Here is a 20,852-nt window from a genome sequence, read left to right on the forward strand (position 1 = left end):
GATAATATCTAAAAATCTTCCGAACAAAAAACAAAAAATTTCTAAATATTTTTATATATAATATTAAATTATTCGCAAATATAAATCTATTTGCAAATATTGGGCAAAATTTTTAAAACATTACTTACAATTCTTCCATAGTCTTAGTACTTCAGCGACCTCTTTAATCCCGACGCCATTGTTAACCTCATTATCACTCTATCACTATCACTCTTTTACCACGTGTTCCTCAATTAATTACTATTAATTAATCATTATTAGTAATAATGAAACATCTACACGATGCTCGTTAACACAAACAACTCTAAAAATAATGTCCTCTTCGATTAGATCAACGTAACGATAACGAGAGTTCGAACGAAAAGAAACGAGTGGAACTCGCGTCAATTATCCCCTCAATTCTCATAATTATACTCCCGCGCACAAGAATCGAATTAATTATTACTAAAAACAATTAATCAATGTCGGTAATTGTTAGTAAGAATCATTTTCTGATCGCAAATTGGATGCGAATTAATTTTATTTCACGATTAGAACATCGAAATACGACGTAAACACGGCGGTGGTCGACGAAAGACTAAACGAATCGACTCGGTTCGACGCAACCTTTGCCATTGTTTTGATCGACGAATATCGAAGAATCTCAAGGTTTGTTGATTATTGCCGTGCTACGTGTATCGGAATTCCAGGAATTAATCCGTGAAATATAATTTTCGCGAATTATGAAAAAATCTCGCGTGCGGACTGTCGTCGCGCGAAATAAAAAAACTGATTATTAAAAAATGTTCCATTAAATTTTAAACACACGATGTAACGAATTAAAAATAAAAAAATATTTGTGCCGTTGTCAAATGATCAAAATATAAAAATAATTAAAAGGCATTTTTAAAAAATTTTTTTTTATAAAGTGGTATCGTGTTAAAACATTTACAGAAATGAATTATTCCATAAAAAAAAATTTTGATGTAGAATCATTGCGTATTAAAAAGAAAATACAAGAGATGCAAATTTTAGTAAAAAATTTTATAAAAAATATTAATTTTTTATCAATTATCTGGAATCATAAATTTCTAAAATTATTTATCTTTTTCAATTTTCAATTTTAAAAAAAAAAAAAAATCAACTTACCTCTTATATAAATCGATGAAGATAGCACAAAAGAGGAGAGAAGGAATGGATGATGGTGCACATTTATCACACGATACTATGTAGTGTTGAGAATAAATTAATATATTTGAAATGAATATACGGTAGATACTGTCTCGCATCCCAAATTTTATGGCATCTCATAACATCTCCTCTCTCTCTCTCTCTCTCTTTCTCTCTTTTTCTTTCATTCTCTCCTTCTCTTTCTCTCTCTCTCTCTTCTCCTCTTCACTCTTCTTATCGATCTTCAACATCTCTGTCTTTCTCTCTTTCTCTTTTTTTCTCTCTTTCTCACAAAATGCACTCTTGCACGACGCATAAAAAAAGAAGAAGAGGAGATATATCCCGTAATTCAGCTTTGTACCGCTTCTTTATTTTCTCATCGGCATCCCTCCACGCAATGTCTAAAACTTTCGATTTAATCTCTATTGTTATATATACACGCGTGCCAGGCGAAAAATCTCTATTGCTTTTTTAAATAATATCCGCGAATCAGACGAACACTGGGAGGGGTATCGGCTACGAATCAGATTTAAATAAAACGGAATCGTCCATACTTTCGAGCTATTTACATTAAATACACGCGCAGTCTGTCGCTCTCTCGCACACGCATCCTCACTTAACGTAATAACTCTCTCTCTCTCTTTCTCTCTCTTTCTTTCTCTCTCCCTCTACACATAACACTTGAAGAAGAGAGGGAAGAAAAGAACGATTTATCCGTGTGTTTTATTGCACATTCTCGTCTCGATCTCCACACTCGAACACGCAGGACAAAAGAAGAAAGTCAGAACCACGCAGTGACACGCAGTCTCAACGTCACTCACGCACTCGATGCAGATATGTCGAAACTGATATAAGCTTTCCTTTCTCCTCTCGTCTCGATAGAGGAAACTCTCGTCGATCGAATCACCGTTTCTCTCGCAGAAGAAACTCATCAATTCAAACATCTTCAAACATCTTCAAACTTCATCGATCGGCGTCAACGAAATCGTCAACAATCGTTTTCCCCGACAAATGAAAAAACGAATCCACGTTCCAATCCTTGTATCACTCTCAGATCCATCAGGAACTCTCGTTCCCATTTTTTTTTTTAGAACAGATAATACAATTGTTATCCTAAAACAGTGAGAAACTCTATCTTCCGTCTCGTTGTTCTCGATAATGTTCCTTAATAAATGTCCTCGCGAAACTTGCCCGTATTCTTCGTTGTGTTCCAACACCATAATTCATTGGCCACCGTACGAATAGAAGAAACACGGATTCTTGGCTCACTACGTGGTGGATGGCGAAGTTGGAACCGAGATCGGTGACGTCGGGCTCATCGACTCCCTGCCATTGGACAGAGTGGGCGTCGAGGCTCTGTATTCGTTGTGGATACCGGGGGTGCTCGTTCTGTTATTACCCAGTAAACTATCGATAGAGAAAGGGTTGAGCCTCTTCCTCTCCTCCCTTCCCTTCACACTCAGGTCTATGCTACTGCTCTGCACCTCCTCCTCGCTGGTCTGTTGCCTGACCGATGTTCTTCCGGGGTTGTTCGTTGTTTGACGTGGTCCACCCGCGCTGTTGATGTTCACCAACTCTCTCCTTCTCTCGAGGAGGGAGGTCAGGCCCCAATGATGGATCCCTTGCTGGTGATTCAAGTGGTCCAGGTTCAGGCTCGAGTTTGGACTCTGAAGACTTCCCGCGACCTGGTTCACCGATCTTCGAGGATCGTTCTGATCGTTGCCACTGCTCCCCAGTCTCGAGTAACACTCTCCATCGATGGAACCATCGGCGGTGGAGTCGACCCTCTCGCTGCCGCTCTCGCTGCAAGAATCCAAACCCCCGACAACGTCTATCTCCTCGTTCGCGTCGTTGCCAGAGCCAGACACGCTGCTGCTCTCGTTGTTGTTGCTCAAGTGGTTGAAAGAGCTTCCCAGGCTTCCGTTCAGGGAGTTTCCGCCGGATGCTGCCGCGCTTCGGGACTCCCATTCGGCTCGAAGGGTCGAGAGGTCGACGGTGATTCCCTGGAACGAGAATATTTCGTTCTTCTCTTCTGGGGTTCCAGTTTTGGGGTCGTTTCGATATGAAGATTTATATGGAAATTGCACGGCTTAGAGATGGATTAGAGATTTTATTTAGAGAGAGAATGAATGGTTCACTTCGTACGATTACGAAGTATTTTGATTATTCGTTTTTCTCTTTTTTTAAAAATATTCGAAAGTGTGAAATGATATTTGATAACTATAGTTATGAGATTATTTTAATTGGGAGAAAGTGTAGAATTGAGGTAAGGAAGATGATTTATGTTATTGTTTTTTTTTTTTTCCTTTATCCTTTTCTGAAAATTCTTTGAAGATTGAAACGACAGTCGACAAATAAAAGTCGGAAAGAAATTACATTTAGATATTAAATTACATACGATGAAATTATAATCAATTATTTTTTTAACACGCTATCGAAGCATTAAAGTATTCTTAAATGTATTTGAGAAAGTAGATTGCATTAGTGATTACCTTTGCAGCTAATTTCCTCTGCTGTCGTTCAAGAGCTTTCAGCAATTTCTTCTGCCGCCTTTCCCTCTCCTTCCTTCTCAACTCTTCAGGTGGAATTGGTTCGCCACTACAGCTTTGAGGATGAGCGTTGTGCGCCGGCCTTCCTGGACCCTTCTTCGTGTGCTCCTTCTTCCTCCATTTTGCCCTTCTGTTTTGGAACCATACCTGAAAATAGAATAGAATCTGGTTATTATCTGTCCTGGAAGAGAAAGTATTCTTGACGAAAATATTTCTTAAAACGAAAATGAAATTTGAAAAATAATATTTATATTTAGAAGAAATTTTGGAAAACTTTTGCTTTTTCTAGAGCAATTCAAAAATATTTCTTGAATCTTTATCCATTCAAAAAGATTCAAAAGAAATCCAAATTATCCAAAATCTTAACCAATTATTCGGATATTTTAATTTTCCGAGAATTAAAAAAATTCCTTTCTCCTTTTCTTTTTTAATTCTTCTTCGAAACACGATTTTTCTCAAATGAAAATTTCCCAAATTTTCCAAATTATTTCGTCCAAATTCCTTATTAATTTTCCAACATATTTCTACACATTACTGTCATCTCTCCTCTTCTCTCCCCCCCTCCCCCAAAATCGAAAGAAAATTCTCGAGAATTTATCATCTTTATCCCGAATAATTAAAAGCACGTCCAAAAGGTGGACCCGGTCACAACGGTTAAATGTCGGAATTACACGAAGGAAGGAGGGCAGCCCTAGCCGAGGAAGCAACGACCCCCCGGGGTGTCTTGATTCATGGCGAGTTTCAACCCTTTGCTCGCGTGAACGCTCGCGGCGCAAAGCACGATTTAAAGCCGGCGTGAATTTCACCCGCTACTCGTTGCTTGGTTGGGAAAAGAAAAGGCACGGAAAGAGAGGCGTAAGGGGTTTGAAAAGGTGGTTGAAAAGGATGAAGACATTAGTTGCGGCTGTTGGCCGGTATGTGGCGCTGTTCTCACGCGAGCCACAGATCAATACACCCCCGCCAACCCCGTGTAACGCCATCCGCGTGTCACGTGCCCTCACGATTTCTTCGCCGCCCCCTCTTCCTTTCCACCCTTCCTCCTCCGACAGACGGGACGAGATCGAATCGGTGGAAAGATCGGATTGCCGCACGCGCAGCTGGCCATTTTTCAACGAAACCTACCTCCTTGCTTATAAAGAGTTCGATGAAAGAGTTTTATGGGGCCGAGTCTCTCTGGAAATGGGATGTCTGTTATCCGATCAGTTGGGAAATGATTTTTAATTTTTTTCTTTTTTCTTTTTCGAAATATTTTTTAATATCTTTTACATTATCTTTGTAAATCGTTGTAATTCGCGAGGATAAGTGGGGATAAGTGGTTGTAATTATAAAATAAAATTGTGATTTATCTAATATCTTCTGTGGGAAGAAAAAATTAATTATATGGCTACTGAACTTGCCAAATTATCTGAAATAATGATAAATTAGAAGAGGGGGAAAGATAAATATTTAAAGATAAATATTTATAATAATAATTGTAACGGAATACACAGGCGTTATATAATTTTGTGATAGAATTTGTTTATTACAAATTGTATATAAATATCGAGAATATTTCTAATTGAATATTATTTAAATCTTTATTTCAAACATTATAAATAAAAAGAAAAAGGATGAAAATGTTTTTTGAAATTGAATTATGCATAGAGTAATTATATTGTATAAAAAAAGAAATCATTCCGACCGACGTTTGATAACGCATCGAATATTACTGCAGTTATAAATTCATTATCAATCAAATGTCATCACCGGAAATAATAAACAGTATTAATTGGTCAACATTATAAATATTATTGGAAGTTTATTCAACGTCGCATAAAATGAGATAAATCATTGTCTAAAATTAAATATACTTATTTATGTTCGTCCAATCAGCGATAAAATGCTTTGTAATGCAACATTAACTAAATTGAAGAAAAGAAGATAAATAAAGAAAATAGGCAATAATGAAAATAAGCAAGATTTCTTTTAATAACTCTAAACTTGATAAAGAAGGAGAGAAACATGGAATAATAAATTTATCGTTCTGAAACATCATAATTATTCATCGTATAGATAATTTTTAAACAAATATATCCGAAAGAAAGACTTAAGAATTGCATATTTTAAAATTGATAATTCTCATATAATCTAATCATTTGGAATATATGCACAGAATCAATTTTGTAATTTCAATTTTTTTCCAACACTTTACGCGAAAGAAAATTTCATTCCTCACGATTACTTCTTTTTTTTCTTCTTCTTCTTCTTCTTCTTCTTCTTCTTCTTCTAATTCTTAGATGGAACGTGTTAATTAATTTCAAAGTTTTGGTCAATATCGAATAATGTTCCAGGAAAAGCACGCATAATTTTTCAATAATTCTTTAAATATAATTTTTTCTATTTCATGAAATAACATTTCATTTCCATCAACCTAACATTATCGGCATAAATCACGTTGAGAGACGTTTCAAGCTAATTACATCTACCAGTTGTGTCAGATATCCGTGAAGAAATATACGGCATATTTCCCTATGCATTTTCAAGGATATCCACGTTTTAAGGCGGTTTTCTTATCCGTACAGCCATTTTATGGACACTTCTCTCGAGGAGCAACGTGGTCGTAAACCGTGGGCCAGAAAAAAGATGTTACACGTTTAGCATCAGTCAAAGCGCATGGTAATCGATGGAGTAGCTTGTTAGTGGTTATCAGTGGCGATAATTTCTGACGAATCGTGGTAATAATGCCGAAATAACGATTTCTGCTTCGTAACTCGGACCAGCTGCTCTGTCACGTCGTTCTTCCCATTGATAATGAATGAAAATTGAAACATCTGTGGTGCACAAGTACAAGGTTTTTACAAAGTGATATACTTTACGGGAGGGTGAAAAAAAAAAAAAAAAAAAAAAAAAAAAAAAAGGAAAAGAAAAATTTTGTAGAATTCGATTTCCATTCCTCCATGATCATTTTTATTCACAAACGTTTTAAATAAATTTATTCCCTACTTTATTTGGAAAAAAATATAAGTTAATAAGTAATTATCATTTGGTTAAAGATCATTGTGATTTTAATCTTTTGTATTTCTAATTTTTTCAATTTCTCTCTGCTCGACAGTTAATATTACATAATAAAATATTATATACACCTTTAAAAGTTTCTCTCAGGACATTATTTCTTCTTTTATCTTTCATTTTTATTACACGCTATTCATTACCTAAATAAAATTTAGTTTCGGGAGAATCATCGATTAAAATATCATTGGCAAGGACATTGGTAATTTAGAATTTTTTTTATAAGTAAAAGCGTAAAAAGAAAATAATTCCGAATGAAAAAAGAAATTTGACACTGCAATAATTACCATGACACCAGGCTAATTAGTATTCAGTCCGGACGGCTCGGTTTATTACACGCCACCAATTCGTATGCAGGGAACGTAGAACGCGTCGTGCGTTCTGTCGAATCGATTTACGCCGACAAAACAAAGAAATCTCATAAAATGGCAATATATATTATACAACTGCTAATTAACTCCGGATAGAGGAAAGAGGATGATTAATTTTTAAACGGTGTACATCTTTATCGAAATCGTGTCAATGTTCTCGTAGTTGGATAATAATTCTCCCAAAACTTTATCATAGATATAAATTTTTATTATACAATCGTATCGTATCTGAAGATAAGATATTATAAAATATCTTCGAATATTTTAGAGATATTCCAATTATTAAAAACGCTCGAAGAAATATCTCCAAAATGTTTAAAAACCAAAAATTGTCAAAAAAAACCTATCCAATTCTGTAAAATATATCGCGAATTTCAAAAATATTTCAAAAATACAATTGAGTAAATAATTATCGTTCGAAGGAAGAAAAAAATTAAATTTATATTCCACAGAATCAAAATATCAAGATGTGCAAAGATTTGGAAAATTCCCAAATCGTTCTCCTTTCCACTGGACTTATTTACAACAAAATGGACCGGTTTTCTGACACGATGCCTTAAACGAATAATACTGAAAAAGAGAGAAAATCGGCTATCGTTCGTGTTGTTTACCGTTCAATTGATTTTTAACCAGCATCTCTTCCTTTGGCTCCCTGTTTCGTGTTCACGACAGAGATCTTGTGGAAGGGAAGGGGCAGGTTGCCGATGTCGATGGTTTTTTTCTGTAAATATGATAATGATACCGCAGGATGGCCCCGACGACGCGTGGAACGATCGACAATTAACGAGCACGATATGCTTGCCCTTCATTTAAATATAAACGTAGCATGGTGGACGAGAAAATGGCGCTTTTTCGACGAGTTGTCTTCAGGCGATTACTGTCTTTGAATTGATCTCCATTTTTTTTTTTTTTTTTTTTTGAGAAACGTTTGTTTCATATTTTCGTTTCGATCGTGTTTTATTAGGGAACCGTTTATTTATTTAAATCTAGATAGAAATATTTAATTTAATCACGGAACAGATATTTTTTCAAATTAACGAGGAATTAATTTTGACGAATCAGAATTGAATTTGAAAATATAGAATTTGTTTCTATTTATTCGAATTTGATAGAAATATTTAACGCGAGATATTTATTTTTTCTTTCTTGAATCTGAAAATTCAAGAAATTTTTTATCTCTTCGTTATTTCTTGCCAGGTAAATAATAATTATCAAATTTTGGATAAACGTCAGAGAAAAAAGAATTATCTTATATAAAATTACAAAGGAACAAGATCGAGACTTTTTCCTCTTATTAATCTTTTGACAGAGGATGTTATTAATATCAGGAACGGATAATTGCATTTGTATGAAATAAGATAAATACATGTCACGAAATTTCTCAGAAAAATAATATGCACGTGTACATAATATATATATATATATATTTTTTTACTTTCAATAATAATAAATTAAAGGAAAAATACATATATTTCACACAAACGTCAATATCCATCGATACATTGATTAAATAACAGTTATTAAATTTCTTCGAGTAAGTAAATTCTTGGACCAGTTCTGGTTCAAAATTCGAGCTAATAAATAAAGAAGTAAGAGAGAGATTACCTAATTTAAAATACAGATATAATAAAGTGAGTTGCAAAAGCCTCGATAAATTATCTTATACAAAGAAATTCATCTATTCAACTCGACTACTCTAGAAAGTCGTTGTGTCTATAGAGCATAACTGACTTATACCTGCAATTTATTTCTTTGAAACTTCATTCTTCAACACTTATTATTATTATCAAACATTTTAAAATTTATATATCTCGTACAAAATAAATAACATACCTCGTAAAGATTGATCCCATCCTTCTCTCCAAATAATATTATTAAATAAATCGTTTCACGCGTATAAATATCTATAAATCCATTACACGCTCTACATATATATATATATTCATACATGATTTCCCACGAAATGGAATTACCTCCGAATAACATAACAATTTATCTCGTTAAAATATCGCGCGAATAAAATCGTTTTTTTCCCGAAATCGAAGGAAACACGATCGCAGAAAGAAAATCAAAACAAGATCGCGAGGCTCGCTTTCTAAACGAGACCCCACCCACCCACGCCCGCGCCACGTCAGAAGAGGAAGCTGACAAACCCGTTTAAACTCACAAAACGCGGGAGTGTTCGCACGAGACTAATGAATTCGTCGCGAGATCGAGCGAGATACCGATCGTCTCCAACCGCCGCCCTTACTCGAAAGCCGACACCCACGTGATAAACCGGCACGGGTGCCGCCGTCCAACACCAGTTGCCCGCGTCTAACCACGTGTCGTCCGTTTATCTATCTCCCCAACAATATATTTTTCAAAAAGATCTTCCGAGAAACCAGCATCCGCGCCCAGGGGTTATCTGGCGCGGCCATCGAATATCTAATCTGAGGAGAAGAGCCCGTTGGAGAAGAGGCACCGGCTGCATCGTGTCACCGCGGTTATCTCCTCCGGATCGATCCCTGTCATCAAGGTAGATCGGTTTTCGCCTCGAAAAAACCAACGATCGAATACGTGTCTCGCGCGCGGTGATTTCAACGACTGGTTTCGCGTGTCGCGGTTACGTTCCCCTTTAATTTGTTAATTTGTTTCGAGAGAGTGAAGGAATATCGGAGAATTTTCATCGTAATTGAAATAACTTTACTTCAGCTACTTTTTTCGCATTGGAATCGAATATTGATGTAATTTTCGTCTTCGACGGATTATTCGATTTTAACTTTCGATCGTCGTTGTTTGATGCAATTATTAATTTATCAATTTTATCAATTTGGTAGGTATTAGAAACTTTTTCTAGAACAATGTTGAAAATATAAGGGTCGAATTGAATTTTTAATAGGAATGATTAAGAGAGAAGGAAGGGTGCGTTGCCACGTAATTTGGGAGAGAGAAGGTGGCCCGATTAATTGTTGGAAAGCAGAGAGAACGATTGCGCTGTTCCAGCGGCACACGAACCGTATCTAACCGTATAAATATAAATATCTTATCGACTGGGGGAAGATATGAGGGTGGCTTCGTGCCCGATGGGCCGTGAAATTGAGGGTCCACCCTTCGCCGGTCCCACAGAAAGGACTACCATTGTGTCACGGTTTCGTATTTATAATAGCAACAATTCTAACTAATCGCGAATCTTTCCACCACAGGTACCAAACAACTGAACGCAACCAACTTCGAAAGGAGCCTCTGAGTTTACTGGAATTATACTGAAGATACTTTAAACAATTTTTGAAGAGAAAAGGAGAGCAAGTTAAACGCGAATAAATTTAATCGTGGATTTTAATTCAAAGGTTGAACGATATCGTTCCCATTCCCCTGAATTTCACTTGCAAAGGAGAAAATCTATTTTTCATTACGATCGCAATGTGTTTTGCGAGGAAATAATGTGTAAGGAACCACCGTGGATGATTTTAAAAAATATGGTCTGACAATTAGAAGCGAGAAGCATCAGTGATTAACGTGAAAAACGAGCACCAGTCATGAAGACCGATGTTAAATTGCGATTCCTTTTCTTTTTTTTTTTTTTTTTTTTTGTTTTAGTTACATGCAATTCCACGACTTTCACGGAAAACGATTCGCGTGGTTCGCCGATTTATCCGGTCATCGGGCTTCCGGAAGAATAAATTAAGAGTATGATATCGTTCGCTTTTTTTATTTCATTTCAAGACGTAATGTTAGATGGAGACACGTTAAACGAGGATGGAAAAAGATTCTTCTTTTATAAAGCGATAAAATTGTAAAAAAATAAATGTTTTCTCGCCAAATCGATTTCGCGGCTGACAAATTGTCCCTTTGCACGAAACGTCTTATTACATACGTACACTACACTGCTTGGTCAAGAATATCAAGATACTTATATTATTTGCTTCGAGAAAAAAAAATAAATAAATAAAAATAGAAAGCCTGTGGTGGAAAGATTCGCAATTAATTAGAATTGTTACTATTCAATTATGTAAATGTGGAAATTGATATTTTCTACGTCGTGAAATCGTTAAGTATATTAAAAAAGAAAAGTCTAAGAATTTGAGAAACAACGTATTAACCTTTAAACAAAAAAATCGACAGCATTAAATTCTAATTAATAGCAAAAATTAAACATTCCATAATTTTCATAAAGTTTGGAAAAGTGATTAAAAAAAAATCAGGTAATTTTCAGAACTGTTTTCAGAAGAGGAGAGACGTTTCAGAAAGGAACAATGGCGTCCACATAAAAATCAGTTCATTATTCAAATGGACACGGTCGACGAGTCGAGGTCTTTGGTCCCGGGATAGATGTTCCTCAGTTTACTACCCTCCAACACACTGGACTGTAAGGTAACCACACTCAGAATCGAGCAGATGGACTAACTACCCTCGGGAGAGCAGCTCGAGGGCCGAAGGCGCCGAGATCAAACCGCCCCCGTGTCGTCTGTCGGGCATCAACCCTCGAAAAATGACGGCGTACGCGCCTATAAATTCTCGCCTATCGAAACGGCCGATCTGGGACGTCTGATAATGGTACGCGAAACGTGAAATCAAGTCGCGATAAAAGTGCATTTTTTCCTCTCGAAATTATGGAAAGAAAATTCTCGCATTTTATTAATCCGAAATTTTGACTCGATTTAAATTTTTTCTTAATTTTCCTGATTGTAAATTTTATTTAAACGTTACATCTTATCCTTGTTGAAGTCCAACATTGTCTCTTCCCTTTTCTCGGGATGAAGTTACTTTGAATTTCCCTAATTTCTTTCGATTCAATTCAGATTTCGAGTTCAGAATTCAATAAATTTCTCGATACACTTTCGAATCTCTCTAATTTAGAAAAGTTGAAAAGCTATACGTCTCCAAGAATCTGACAATTCATTTTATTTATTATCTCCTCGAGCAATCTTTTCAACCCGTACACCATCGAATTCGTTAAATTCGCCAAGCTCCACGGATCCATTAAATTCTTTCAACCCTTCGTCGACCCGTTTCTTTTTTCGGTTTTTTTTTTTTTCTTCTTCCTCAAGGAGGATTATATCCTCGAGGATTCGTAAAAAAAAAAAAAAAAAAAAAATATGTGTACTCACAGCTACGCGGCTCTCTTTCAACTCGAGTCTCACAGCCAGAGCTTCTCGCATAAACACATCGGGATAATGACTCGAGAGAAATGCCCGTTCCAATTCCTCCAATTGCCAGCTATTGAAGTTGGTCCTGCTCCTTCGCCTCTTGCTTCCACCTTCGTCCGATTCGCCATCGCAACCTGAAATTATAAATATATGTACGTTAGAATCTTGAAGATTTTAATGAAAAATTACGCGTCACAAATTTTTCTTCTTCTGAACGATTTTCTTCTAAGTAATAAAATATAGTGGACGGAAGAATCTATCTTCATACTTTCGTCAAAATCAATTTTTGTCCAACGATTATTCGAAAAATAATTTTTCTATACATCAAAGGAAACTTTTCTTAATTAACCCTAAGAGAAACGTTTAGAAGGAAGAAATCTGCTAACTTTTCTTAATTATCCTAAGAGAAACGTTTATCGATATTTTATCGAAGAATACGAGGAAGAAATCGGATGGATCCGTGGATACCTCTCGATTCGATTCAATGTTTCTTAGAAAAGTTGCAGTGATCGCATGGAGAGAGATCTCGGTTTCCGCATAAAAGGGGGAGGAAAACGAAGATTGAAGCCTTATCGTCGCGAAATTGGTTCGAGGCATCGTATCACCCGGCCAATCGTCTCTCAGATAAGTCTCGAAAACAGAATCCCGGGCATATTGAATAAACATGGAATTTCAGTGATTTTACGAGGGCCCTCGTCCACCCTCCAACCCTTATCCGGACCGAGAATCTGCGGATCCACGATTGTTTTGGCAGACATCTCCGTTTCCCGAGCGTACAAGAGCTGATACGTATGCTAATGCAGGAGAGGAGGAATTGAAAAAAGATCGGCAATTATGATTGACTCGGCAATAAGGCCGCCGTTATCTGGATCAGGAAATGAAATAGCACGAGACGAAACGTTCCTCGAGATCGGGATGATTGGAAAGGAAATCGAGTCGATATGTTCCGTTTACATTCACGTGGCTTCAATGTCCGACACTTTGCGTGGGCGAAATTATCGAGAAATTGAGTAGAAATGGTGAAAATTTTGTTCGATTCGAGTAACGTAATTTTATTAAATTGCATTTCAAAATTTCTTCGAAATCTCCGATAAAATTTTTATCGAGTCAGAAGAATTGATAGGAATAGAAAATTTTAAGAAAAGTTTACAAGAGATCGTCGATATTGATAGATCTTTGTCGATTCAATATCTCTCGAAGGAATTTCTTACTCAAAAAAAAAAAAAAANAAATTCTAATAGAATTTATTAGAATTATTAATTTCTCAAGTTTCATCTTCCACCTCGTAACTCCAAGAAATTCGATTTCTTCAAAAAAGATTCAATCGAAACCGATCCCCTAATTATCTCTTCTTAATAAAAAAAATCCATCTTTACAAAGTGTTAATCTTAATCTCCATAAATTCAATTTTCCTACAAACGCGATATTCAACTAAAAAATCCAACACACACGCGCACACACATCTTTATCACTTTACATTCGCGAAACGAATTCAGGAGCACGTTCACGCGCGTTCATCGGCGGAAAGGTAATGACGAGGGTAATTTTTCTTCCATCGCGTACGCGGCACGGTATTATTATCGGAAACGGGTATCAAAGTTGATAGATGGCGCAGGTAGCGCGTTAAATAATTTATGAGAGGACGAGTTAAACAATTTTCGCGTCCACCTCTGATCGTCCCCTCGATCTATTCTCGTCCCGAATCAGAATTTCTCCTCCTCCTCCCCCTCCTCCCCCTCCCCCTCCCCTCCCTTCTTTGGCGAACGAAGATGAGGAAGATGACGATGCCTCGCGCACGGCCCGATAATGTAACCGGCCGCATTAATGAACCTGACACGACGATAATGATTCGGTTAATTCGAGCGGTTGAAGCGTGACATCGTTGGACACAATGATCGACCGATCGTCCCGTAATCGTCGCTTCCGTAAATGGTATCTCTCAATTTAATCTGAGAATGCAGTCTGCGGCCGTTCGTCGAAAGAAAACACGTAATTGAGAGGATACCAGACGCCATTACTGTCGACCGACTTTTATTGGTTTGATGCTTGGATCGATGGTTGCCTTTGATTCCAGCTGATCCATCCTGATCGGTTTAATTATTTTCATAGGATGGATTGAGATGTTTCTCGGATCCCGTACTCTTCGAAACGAGCGTTTCTCAATCTTAGTCGATTTTTAGATAAATAAAAATGCTGTTTGTTCTTCATGAATTGCATGAATTTTTCCTTCTAGGGGGTGGTAAAGAAAGAAATCATGATCTAAATTTTTCTAGATTAAAAGGAAGAAAGGAGAAGAAATTTCGAAGCAATCTTTCCTTTACGTTGAATTTCCATAATATATGTACATACACCAAGTAAAATAACCCCGAGATTCATCCTCGATGCGTCACTTTCCCCCCTTCAGAAATATAAAAAAGAAATTCATTCCCTCCACGGAACCTTAACCACGTGTAATTTCACATTCGAAACGCGTCCTTACGTATTTCCACGGATGAAAAATAAAAGAATCGGCGAAAGCGATTTAAGCGGAAATCTGCATGGACGAATCCTCGATCCTCGATCCCTTTAACAATGTTAACCATACAGACTGTATGTGCACACGTATTCACACGTGTAATAATTTCCTAGTTACACGTTGGCGTAACTGGTCCTGGAAAATTGGCGTATCCCCTACTCGGAGGGTGTACTTAAAAGATCTAAGCAGCCGTAATGCCGTGTGTTTGTCACAGGAAACTCGAGGAGCCGCTTTATAATGACGAGTTTCGCCGTGTTATGACGGATTATGAATACAAATTATCCTTTGGCGCCAACATCGTTTTAATGCAAGGGTAATTTATTACTCTTAGCTCTTCGAGCTTAGTGCCATTCATCGCATCTTTCTTTTCTTCTTTCTTTCTTTCTTTCTTTTTTTTTTTTTTATCATTTTTATCTTCTTCTTTCTTCTTCTTTTTTTTTTTCCCTTCCTCCTTTGTTTCGACCATTGATTGAGTCCACGTTTAAGCTAATTGTCATCTCGCGCAGAGAGGCAATTCCGATACCGAGAGGGTTCGGATCGTTAAAAGATTGAAATGTCTTCGTTCAATGAGGATTACGATGATTTTTAGTGTTATCTGAGATGAGAGAAAAAAGATGCATATGAATTACCGTGTAACACGGTTTTATTATATGCGTGTTAGGAACAAGAATAGATAGAGGAGACACCTTGGATAATCAGCTCGTTTCGTTAATAAATCTCGAAACGATTGCTTCTTATTCTGTACGATCGTTTGCGCGAAACGAGCAATTTCTAGAGGCATTCCTTCCTTTTCATCATTCAGGATGAAAACATCTCGCGAATCTGTGAGAGATTACGAGCGTACGAACAAGATTATTTTCGTGTTATTAATGGACAGTGTTATAAAGTAAGAGTTTAAATAATACAAATAGTTTCACGATTTATCCTTTTTATCGTTTTGATCGACGATGATCTCGTTATTTCTGCCTCGCGATTTTCGTTCAATCTCGCGAAGCAATGAACCGAGCAATGAAAGATATTTAATTAATGAAAAGGAAAAGTTGATTAATTTGTCGATCTCGATGATATTTGTTTATTTTTTTTTTTTCCCCCCCATTAATTTATGATTCATTGTGACGCGCCTTAAACATAAAACATACATCGTTACGAAGAATATATTAATTACACGAATAATATCAGAAAATATATATCAATAAATTTCTATTCCTAAATTCAATCGTGCATAAATAACCGGGCATAATACAACATAATTCTTACCCTTCTTACACATTCGATCGATGAATGCGGCAATCCATCAACCGAGCACAATCGAATCTTATTCAGCGAAAGAACAAAGAATCCGAACAATGGAAAATGAAATCGGTATAGGATAATTCTCGGCGATCGTCCAAAGATTAAAAGCGTGCTCGCAGCGAAACGTGTCACGAATATAAATTTCTTTTCATAAGAAAAGAACACACGGACGTTGTCCAGCTGCTATTTATTTATTGCAACTTGGGTCGTCGAGGCTCTCCTTTTGGTATCCTCCTTGTCCAATTAAGATTTACCAATCGACGATAATGTTCGCGAATCGGCCGTCTCGTCGTTGACGAGAGAAGGTAGAAAGAGAAAGAGAAAAGAGAAGAGGAAAAAAAGGAAGAAAAAGATCGCGCATTAATCAGCGTAATTAGATGCTATTTATCCATTAATTCACTCTCTCCGTCTCTCTTCTTCGATACAAGAGTGAGATTGATCGAGAATGGATATCGATCGATCCGCTCATTATTGATAATCTGTACTCCGTAATAAGTGGACGATTCAGCTGTACACGGTGGCAACTCTCGTGAATAGCCGCCTCTATAACCTCTTTTCCTTTCTTTCTTTTCTCCTTTTCGACAGTTTCGAGAAATTTTCCTTTCTCGCTCCTTTTACGTTAATGAATTAATTTACGGATAATTTCAAAAGCTCGAATTACAAATCGATCCATTAAATTTCCATCCAGGTGAGGAGATCCAGCCAGTAAGTGATTCGTTGACGAAGGTCGAAAGTTTTCGAAACCTGGCCGAATAGAATTGGCCACGAAGGAAAAACAGAAGCCGTGTAGAAGCGTCACGAGTTACACTATTATTAACATCTCTCTAGTATAATAATAATAATAAGAAGAGTTTCAGATTATTATAGAAGAAGGAATAAAAAATGAAGTAAGAAGAAAAAAAAGAAAAAGAAAGAAGCTACTAGGAAAGGTATGCGCCGTCCAATAGGGATTAAGTAGCGATTCCTTGGTCATTGGTGCCAATTCGGCCGGCCCTGTCTGGCTTCCATTTCCACGGCGGCCGAGAAATAAGACATCGGTGCGGTTTTCGAGAGGAAAAAGGGCAGCGTGTAGGGTCGCGTGCGTCGTTAGGGGGCCCAACATGGCCGAAACGTATCATCATGCAATTACGCCACGCTAAGAACGTAAGCCGGCCGGCCGTCGCGTACACACCGTTGACCGCCATAAACGCGCACGAAATCCTCGCACAGTCCTCCTCGGGTATAATAATAATCGATCCTCGATCCTGGACCGTGAACGTCTACGCCGGCTTCCATACAGGTTTTTCGTAATTCTTCGCTTCGAAATTGCGGATATCGGGATCGTGCCGTTTCTTCCTTTACAACTGGTTTTTTAGGTTAGGTTCTTAGGAGATTCGACGCACCAACTTTTTATCGTGGATTTTTAGGTTAGGTCGAGCGAGCGGGATATTTGTAGGTACTTCTTCTCGATTCGTTTCGGGATTTTAAAGAGGGGGGATTTAGGCTGATTTGGAAGGAAAGTTTCAGCAGGAATTGTGTTCAATTTGATTAATAATATGGCTGATGATTTCTTTCCACAATCGTATGTTCACCATGTGGAAAATGATCGTCAATTTAATTGAAATTACACGTGGATACGATGAAATTATTCGACGAATATTTATATATATTTGTCATACATCCGTCAACACGATGAATCGAAATTTAACAACAAATATATCTATTATCGTGGATTATTCTGTAAAACCAGAATCGATAAAGATCAAAATTACGATTCATGAACGAAATTTGTCGACTCGTGCTCGAATAGATCCAATAATAATTCAAATTAATTAAATTTCTTCGTAATTATTAAAGTTATTCCCAACAACTTTGCATTATATACTTTATTAAATGTATACATATATATATACATTTTATTAAAACTTTCTCCTCTTATTAAAAATTTTATTATCGTCATCACGATCGTCCTAATTTTCTTCATTTCGATCGAACCGTCACGCTGAAAGGTGGACCTTCGAAAGAGTCACACGACACGTCAATGGAAATCTCTCGCGAACGAAGCGAGAAACGTTCGATTTCGTCGTCGAGAACGCATCCAGATCCATGGAGCGAGGCTCGTGATGGAAATTACAATGATTACCTCTCGCTTTCCGTCAGACGCATTAACCGTAATAGCGCGTTCATAAAGAGTCTCGAATGTGTGTGGGCTGTCATTTAAAAGCATCAACGAAAACGTTAATTTCCCCCGATATAAAAAACGAAATTGCCCCTTTTCACGAAATCCTGATGAATTGCGCGATTAATATCGTTCAATTGTTAAAAGGGGTCGGCGCCTTCAAATTTTCATTCACCGGTCACTACTATTATCTTTTTACGTGTGACCGCCAATTACACACCACGCAACGAAAATTGAAGAAGCTATTTACCCGAACGTGTTCGCGAAATTGTCCTCCACGTGTAATAGAATTTTCCAAAATTGGCCGGCTCGATCCATTAAAGAGATTACTTCTTTTTTCCCTTTCTTTTAAATATTTTATGCATATATATATTTTTATGCATATTTCGTTCACGTTTACGTGAAAGTGATTTGGAAGTGAAACAGTGAAAACGTGTGATGACGTTTACGAGAGAAAATGGAAGAGAAAAGATTTGTAATTGAAATTGATTTTAGAAATTATTAAATTAATGAATAAATAACTTAATCAATTAAGAAATTGGTATATACATGGTCTCTGATTTACATTAACAGATTCTAATCTTGTCCATTCTCTCTCTCCCCTCATCCACCCCTCCTTCCCCGGTTTGTTATTGAAACACAGATTTTCAAAAATAAATATGCAACATTTTTATTGTAATTATTGTCCCATTATTCTCATCTTTTTTTTTTTATTTATATTCTTGATAATAAATTTAGAAAACTAGGGCCAAAGGCTTCGATCTCGATTCACCTTTATTTTCCCAGAAAACCAAGTAAACTGTGCAAATTTTTAATATGGTGCAACTTACTTGGTGGATATTACGATATAAATGTGTTTTAAATTTGTCCGATGGAAAAAGGAATGCTTCGATGTTTAAGTATAAAAAGACTAGGCATTACTGCAATTAAGATCCGCAATAAAGTTGGTTTGCACTTCAACGTTCGCTAAGCTTTCCCTTTTAGGATCAAAGTACCGATTAACTATCAAATTAACGTAGAAAATAATAGCTACCTCGAAGCCTTAATTTTCAGAAGCTGAAATTGAAATAAATACCCAAGAACTGAATATTCTTACCATCAAACTACCACCTTGCAGTTCGTGTAATTGCTATGAAGTAACAGAATTACAGAATTTATGGAAAATTTACTAGTAATATTTTCAGTAGTAATTTGAAGCATGTACAAAAATTCTGTCCATGTCAGAAGCAATAATTTACCGAGAACAAGCCGTGTAGAAATTCTATTACATAACTTTTACATTACATTAATTAGCTTACCACCACAGCCTTCGATTTTTACTCATTCACTCGCCAATTTTTATTTTTTTAATTTCTATTCATCAATCACGGAAAAGTAATAGGATTATAGAAACATTATCAGCGTCTAACTTTAAGACTGCTTCAAGTGCTTGATCGGACGCACTGATTCGTGAGAAGGGAAATTATTCTTCGAGGAATATAAGAAAGATCCCGATCGTTCAAAATTTCGACGACGATTCCTTTAAAAATTCAAATCGTCGTTGTTTCCCACATAAGTTAATCATCGTAAAATATCGGAATTACAAATTCCATTACGTAATATAATTAAATTTTTTGATTCAAAAGTCAGAATTTTTAATCTTCCAATGATTAAAAAAACACAAATTCAATTAGAAAAAAACAATCGTCACGTTTGCACTTATCTGAAAACTAATTTGCTCGTGCAAGCAATCTTGCGATAAATTCTTCCCCCCCAAACAAACTGAGAAGAGTCTCGCTCCCGGATGGATCTCGGAATCGAGATGGATTGAAACGAATTGTATCGAAAATAAGTTTGCAGTGTGGCACGAGATCGATGAAAATTTCAGATTCTTGATATCTCTTGTAAAATCGCGCGGCTTTCTATCCATATAATGAAAGGAAACGATGATCGGCGACGACGTAGGGTGCAATTAAAGCGTAATTAACCGGTGGCCGAATACAGAACGCGCGTGGAATATTTTAACCGGTGGCCGTGCCTTGACACCTTTATAATGACATTAAACTTAATAGGCCGGCACCACGTATCCCGTACGCGTACATTGTACGAGGATTAATAAAGTAACCCGTTGGACGTGACGATTCTTAATTAAAAATTTTAATCGAACCACCACTTTGAGTCATCCTTGCACGATGATTGGAAAAAAAAATATCTCTCTCGTGAATTTGTCCAGTTTGTTTTCCACGTGTGCAGATGAATCTTGCGAGAAGTTCTCTATTTCGAAGGTTTGGAAATGAGAGTTCAAACAGATAGATTCGAAATTGATATTGTATGGATGATCAAACTCTTTCGGTAGTTCGTAGAATTGTAATATTCTTACGATGGGTATATTCAGTCGGCTATTATTTTATTAGTCGAAGCTTTTTGGATTCCTTTAGGACACATAATGAGGATTGATAATTAATAATTATTTATAATATTAAAAGTTCTATAAAAATATAAAATATGGATCAAAGAGTAAAAACCTTTTGTGATAAAGTTGCAAGAGTAGATGGTCAATCTCGCGTTAGATCTTTAGACTTTTGTATCGAATGATAAAAGCTTGAGCACATGGACGTTTTGAAGAAAAAAAAAAAAAAAAAAATGCAAATGAAACAGAGA

General features: G+C 36.6%; 1 protein-coding gene across 9 annotated transcripts in view; it reads right to left on the reverse strand.

Moving 5' to 3' along the window:
* Positions 1–1,274: 1,274 nt before the first annotated feature.
* The window catches only part of LOC122719426, a 196,327-nt gene continuing 176,749 nt past the window's right edge, over positions 1,275–20,852 (reverse strand). For all 9 annotated transcript variants that reach the window (XM_043945202.1, XM_043945201.1, XM_043945205.1 and 6 more), the window contains 3 exons: positions 12,208–12,380; positions 3,642–3,845; positions 1,275–3,152 (listed from right to left, as the gene is read on the reverse strand). In XM_043945202.1, the coding sequence (XP_043801137.1) occupies positions 2,418–3,152; positions 3,642–3,845; positions 12,208–12,380 (1,112 nt within the window). In that variant the 3' untranslated portion in view covers positions 1,275–2,417. The remainder of the gene's footprint in view (positions 3,153–3,641; positions 3,846–12,207; positions 12,381–20,852) is intronic.

This window comes from Apis laboriosa, unplaced genomic scaffold (assembly GCF_014066325.1).
Source record: "Apis laboriosa isolate Shangri-la unplaced genomic scaffold, ASM1406632v1 scaffold78_cov150, whole genome shotgun sequence".
In the NCBI taxonomy this organism is placed as follows: domain Eukaryota; kingdom Metazoa; phylum Arthropoda; class Insecta; order Hymenoptera; family Apidae; genus Apis; species Apis laboriosa.